At 42.2% G+C, this 5735-nt stretch overlaps 1 protein-coding gene across 1 annotated transcript; it reads left to right on the top strand.

Annotated features, from left to right (window-relative positions):
* Positions 1–235: 235 nt before the first annotated feature.
* LOC115775355 (sodium channel subunit beta-3-like) lies at positions 236–4632 on the top strand. The gene is made up of 3 exons (XM_030722889.1): positions 236–372; positions 2859–3212; positions 3613–4632. Exons 1-3 carry the CDS (start codon positions 357–359, stop codon positions 3837–3839), a joined length of 597 nt encoding a protein of 198 aa, XP_030578749.1. The 5' UTR covers positions 236–356; the 3' UTR covers positions 3840–4632.
* Positions 4633–5735: the final 1103 nt, after the last annotated feature.

The raw sequence follows: 5735 nt of genomic DNA, 5'->3' as shown, positions 1-5735 counted from the left end.
ACAGATCATAACAAGAAAAAAGATAAAAAGCCTAAGTAGGGTCTTCAGTAAACCTTGAGAGGGTGCGTTGTGTGTGTGTGTGTGTGTGTGTGTGTGGGGGGGGGGGGGTTAATGTGTCCCATACATCTCAGAAAGTATACAGCTGCGCACCTGCTGGCAGAACATAATATCTTTTTCCGTTATCTCGCTGCTGTCGCTGCAGAGGAGCAGGGAAGCTATTCAGCCTGGAGGACGCTCATTACTCCACCGCGGAGGGTCTGTTATAAATATCATTTCGCTGTTTCATGATCTCCGGTCAGACTGAAATATGACGGATTTCACTCTGATCAGAAAGAAGGAAGAAGACAAACGCGGACATGTTCAGCTGTGGAGGTGAATACAAGTCGGATACTGAAAGATGAAGTGTCTGTTTTCTCGTTTTCTTCTTCTTCTTCTGCTTGATAAACGACACAGAGGGGAAGAAAAACGCTTCGATTAGAAGTCAGCATTCTCGTTTCCAGCTCATCGATCAGGTTTTAAATGTGCAGCGTCACACTGCTGAGAGCCGCAGCTTTTAGGAATCAGTGAAGACGATCAGGGAGACACTTTTTTACAAACTGCACCATCACACTGTTTACCGATGAATGCATTCACTACTGCAGCTTTTATTACTGTTAATGTTTAATAAATGCTGTTAATAACTGTTGATAAATGCTCGCATCAATTATTGTGTTTGATGCCTTTGCTCACAGCCAGCGGCGTCACAGCCTCATTTCCGCGAAGCAGCCACAGTTCTTTAAATGGCTGCATTTACAAGAACCTATAGGTTCTTGTGTGAGTATTTACGTATACGTATACGGGCTGCCTTTCCGAGCGGGAAATCCGAGCTGAGAGCCTGTTTGAAGTGAAATTTCCTACCAATTCTGCATTGCAGCACTATATCACATTAATCAAGGAACAAGTTTTGTAATTTTTTGTGCACTTGCATTTATTGATGGACGAAGTTTATCACCTCGTATTTAAAGGTTTGACTTGGAGGTTAACTCGCCTTGAGAATTAGGAACTCTTTCCGTGAAACCAAATGACGTATCTTTCCGAGGTTAAAGCGGCTTCAGGGCACCATGTAAGTCCATTCAGATCAGGCTGCTGCTGCAACACTGTCTCCATACTCCTGTCATAGATGGCTTCTTTAATATTCCTGCTGTTTTTGCCTCTAATGGTTGCATCTGCAGGTGAGTGAAGCTGAACATATTTATATTTGAATCCTCCAAAACTAAAAACTGACTTGTTAAAAAGAGTCAGTGATGTTTCAGGGACTAAATCAAGGTTGGATATGAATTTAAAACATGACTCTCTGGCTTTTTTCTATCACTTTTCATTGATCTTGATCAGTGAAAATATTGGATGTTGCTAGAACAGTTATCTCCTTTCACAGGTGATTCCAGGATTTCTTTTAAAAGGGGGAATTTGATCATACAGAAATAAACGGTGCAGAAAATTTTTGTGCAAAATGTTTTTCAGGCTCAGCCCTCATACAGATTGATTACTGAACATTGGCTGCATAAGAATTTGTGTTATTTTGAGCTGTTGGAACAAGTTTTTAGACTCTTAATGTTAAAAAGTATCAAAGCTTTAGTGTGTAAATTTCCCTGCTCTGGCTTGCCCTTGAAAAGTATAGACAAAATAATCAAGTGGACGCAAAATGCCGAAAAAACTTTGTGTTCCTTTGTGTTCCTAATGAAGTAGCTGCAGTGCATCACAGTTGTAACACACTTTCTTCTAATTGAGCTGTGTGTTAATGAATCTAAAACCACACACACAATAATTATCACGTGTTCAGTCATGGCTACACAGAAACCAGATTAAGACTGGAAACCAATTTAATGTGTAAGATGTTCAGTGTGTCTGTGGGACTACCTGAACTTTGTGACATAAGAATAGAATAGAACAGAATAGAATAGAATAGAATGCCTTTATTGTCATTATACAGGATGTACAATAAGATTGGAGGGCCAACGGCAGCCAGCGAATCTTTGTGCTGTCTTGACTACCCTCTGAAGCCTCATCCTGTCTGCCTCAGTGCAGCTGACGTTAGCATTTTCCACATTTAGCAGGTAAACAGTAAAGAACTAATGATCAGATGAAAGTAGAGATGTTTGGCCATCATCCACAGCACCACATGTGGAAAGACAAACAAAAAAACAGCGTATCAGCACAAAAGCAGCGATGGAGGGGTGATGACCTGGGTAAATTACAGTCACTGAGCTGATCGTGAACTCCTTTGTACACCAAAGTACTTTAGAGTCAAATATGAGGCTGTCGGTCCGACAGCTAAAACTTGGACCGAACCGGGTCATGCAGCAGGACACTGATCCAAAGCACAGCAGCAAATCTAGAACAGAATGGCTGAAATCCATGAACTAAAGCAGCATTGTAAAGAAGAATGTGCCAAAGTCCTCAACAAACGTGTGAGACTGATAAAAATCATAGAAAAAATAATTCAAGTTGCAGCTAAAGGTGTTTCAACAAGCTACTGAATCGCGTGGAAACTTTAGACAAGTCTTTTGGTTTCTCTGACCACCTCGCTGACAGTTTCCGTGGCGTCTTTACACCCTCGAGATGTCATACCACATGAGAATTTATAAATGTTCCACTGAGCTTACCTCATCTAATTTTCTCTCAGCTTTGGTCTTAACCATCAAAAATATCACTCATTTCTCATAAACGTCAGTTTCATGTATTAAAATAAGAGTGATAGATAAACCAGACTGTTTCGTGTCGACTGGTGTGATAAATTTAACAGCAGCTTCATGTTTAACGCATGAACAGAGCTGCTGATCAGCGGACTGAGAGAAACTGATGATGATTCTTGTCTTCAGCTCTGCAGCAGGATGTGCAGGCAAAGCTTGGAGAGGACGTCACTCTTCAGTGTCAGATCTCCAAACATGAAACCATCTCAGTGCTGAAGTGGAGCAGAGCTGACCTGAGCACAGACGGCTACGTCTACTTCTACAGGAACAGGCGCTCCTATCAAAACTTCCAGCATCCATCTTTCCACGGCCGAGTGAAGCTGAGGAACCCGGAGATGAAGGATGGAGACTTTTCTCTGATCCTGCAGAACGTCACGTTTAATGACACTGGGATATATGAGTGTCACATAGCAGTGAGGAACTCTGGGAGCAGTAACAGAGCTCACTCTGAGATCAGCCACTTCATCAACCTCACAGTCACAGGTGAGTGTGTGGAGCTCACACTCAGGTGTTTAAAGTCCTGTCATTAAGTTGTTTGCTCCCAGCATTTCTCCACCTCATGGAAACTACATGAACCAGTTAGAATTTTTTCCACTTGCAACTTTGCAAATGGGTAACCATGGGTAACCCACAGCACCCTTTGGACAGCAGACTGCTGACACTGATGCTGTCCATGTTTCTGTGGCAGCAGGCTGACTGTTTTTACTGCATAAGATGCTTTTTTTTTTTTTCTTTTTCTTGATGAGAAACTGCAGCTGTTCTCTTGGTAGTTTCACGTGCAGACACACACACACACACACACACACACACACACACAATTGTCAGTTTCCTGCTGCTTTGGAGTCTCAGTGTTTTTCCTCTGACAGCTGATTTTTCTCTGCAGGTGAAACTCATGAAGACATGTTGCAGCAGGAACTCCCGGAAAAAGAAGATGGAGATGGAAACATGCAGTTTGGAGCTGCCAATCTTCAGATCATTGTTCCTGTCGTTGTTGTTGTTGTTGGTGTACCTGTGGTTGTTGTTGTTGTTGTAGCTGTGGTTGGTTTGGGGGCACTCTGGCAATCTAATGAAAATAAGAAGCATCGTCGAGTCAGGTGTCTCAGTGTGTGACTGGAGTGTGTGTGGACTTTTATTTATCCTGCCTGCTTCTGTGTCAGAGGTGGAAAAAGTACACACATTCTGAACTTAAGTCGAAGTACAGATACATGTGTAAAAGTTGAAGTACTGGTTCAACTTCTTTGCCCAAGTAAAAGTAAAAAGTACAGAACAGAATAGAATAGATTAGAACTTTGTCATTATACATACAACAAAATTAATCATCATACATACATCATTCAGAACAACCATCCAAGAGTAGGACAGACAAGACTAACATAGGGGAGATGGGTGTCTGCAGCCTCGGCCACTAGGGGGCCGCCAGCAGAATCAATCCCAGGAAAGGGAAGACAGAAACAATGGGAGAGTTAGGTTAAAAAAAAATCATCTTGTACTGTGCTCATAATGAGCACCTTACAAGGTTCCACAAAAACACCTCAGCAAAAGCATATCGCACATTCAAAGCCTGGGATAGCAACAAGGTGAGGCGGGAGGGGTAGGTATGGGGATGCCGACAGGAGACGAGAGGGTCAGGGCATTGTGGCGCCAGGACCTAGCTCCTGCCTCAACAGTTTGCTGATAGTGATGGACGTGCGTCAGTGGTCGTGGTAGTCCAGATCCCAGTTCACACAAAACACAGAAGGAAGGTAGGGGCAGGGGAGTGCATCTGCTGTCACGTCGATATATATGTATATATATGTGTATATATGTATATATGTATATATATATAAAATGTGAATTATATAATATATGTAAATAATGTGAATTATAAGTATTTATGTTTGTATTACACACATTATTCATATAATGTCAAATGTCAAACTAATAGTGTGGCTGTATTAAACAAACTGGAATAAAATTCTGCTACAACATTGTGATGCATCAACAGCCAACATTGTCCCGTCTGCTCATTTCATCCTTCCCATCGGGATAACAGTTTGTGTGGTTCAGTGTCTGAGACCTGCAACATTAGCAGAGGTGAAAAGCTCAGTGATTCTGGAGTGAGCAGTTAAAACCAAACCGATCACAGTTACAGAGGAACTAACACACTGAGGGCTTCTGCCAGCAACACAGAGGGGACATTAATGACATCTGCCAGTATATACATTTAATTGGTTGTTACTAATATCCAGTATCAGGAAACATGTCACGCATTAAGCTACAAGCAGGCTAACTGTGTGTGACTTTACTCAGGCTTATTGTTGACATTACATCACATCGATTTGCTTTTTTTCCCTCTGGACTGTCAGGGGACTTTTCTGATGTAGAAATGCAGGTTTGCACATCTGTCAGTGAAAGAGATAGAAATAATGTGTGTGTGCACGTGTGTGTGTGTGTGTGTGTGTCTGGGGGGGGGGGGGGGGGGGGGGGGGGGGGGGGGGGGCTCCAGTGTAATCAATTGTTTCACTTTCACATTTTACACTGCAAGTTCATGAATTGAGTGAGATTTGTATCAAAGTAGTGTCCGCTCCTGTAGATGCACTCTGAGGTGACCTGTAACGGTTTGTTCTCCAGATCATTAAAGTTGCTCCTGCAGACTTTCTGTTTCTCTACAGTAACAGATAAAGGCAGAAATTCAACAAGTCTTCAGACAGATTTAATGATGATCTTTGTCTTCTGTGGTGATCTGAGTTATTGCTGAAGCTCCTCTGGCTCCACCTAATGGCTTAAATATGGAAGCTTGTTTCCACCACTGGGGAAAAAAGGTTTGAGTTATTAAGTTGGAATTTTAAGTCAGTTCTGCCAATCAGGAAACTCAGAGAAGGATGTAAGTTCCTTACTATCCAGAAGCAAATGGTGCAAACACATCAAGCACTGACAGCATCAGCGAGCTACCAGTATATAGCAAATGGATCAAACTAGTGTCAGGTTCTTCAGCTGAGAATGCATTCTAACCAATGATAACTGCAT

This window comes from Archocentrus centrarchus, unplaced genomic scaffold (assembly GCF_007364275.1).
Source record: "Archocentrus centrarchus isolate MPI-CPG fArcCen1 unplaced genomic scaffold, fArcCen1 scaffold_107_ctg1, whole genome shotgun sequence".
NCBI classification, from domain to species: domain Eukaryota; kingdom Metazoa; phylum Chordata; class Actinopteri; order Cichliformes; family Cichlidae; genus Archocentrus; species Archocentrus centrarchus.
The sequence above is the reverse complement of the archived record's forward strand: the minus strand, read 5'-3'. Positions and strand labels throughout refer to the sequence as shown.

Coding starts and splice junctions, on each gene's coding strand:
- LOC115775355 (XM_030722889.1), top strand. Junction 3,213..3,612: donor CATCAACCTCACAGTCACAG/GTGAGTGTGTGG, acceptor TTTTCTCTGCAG/GTGAAACTCATGAAGACATG.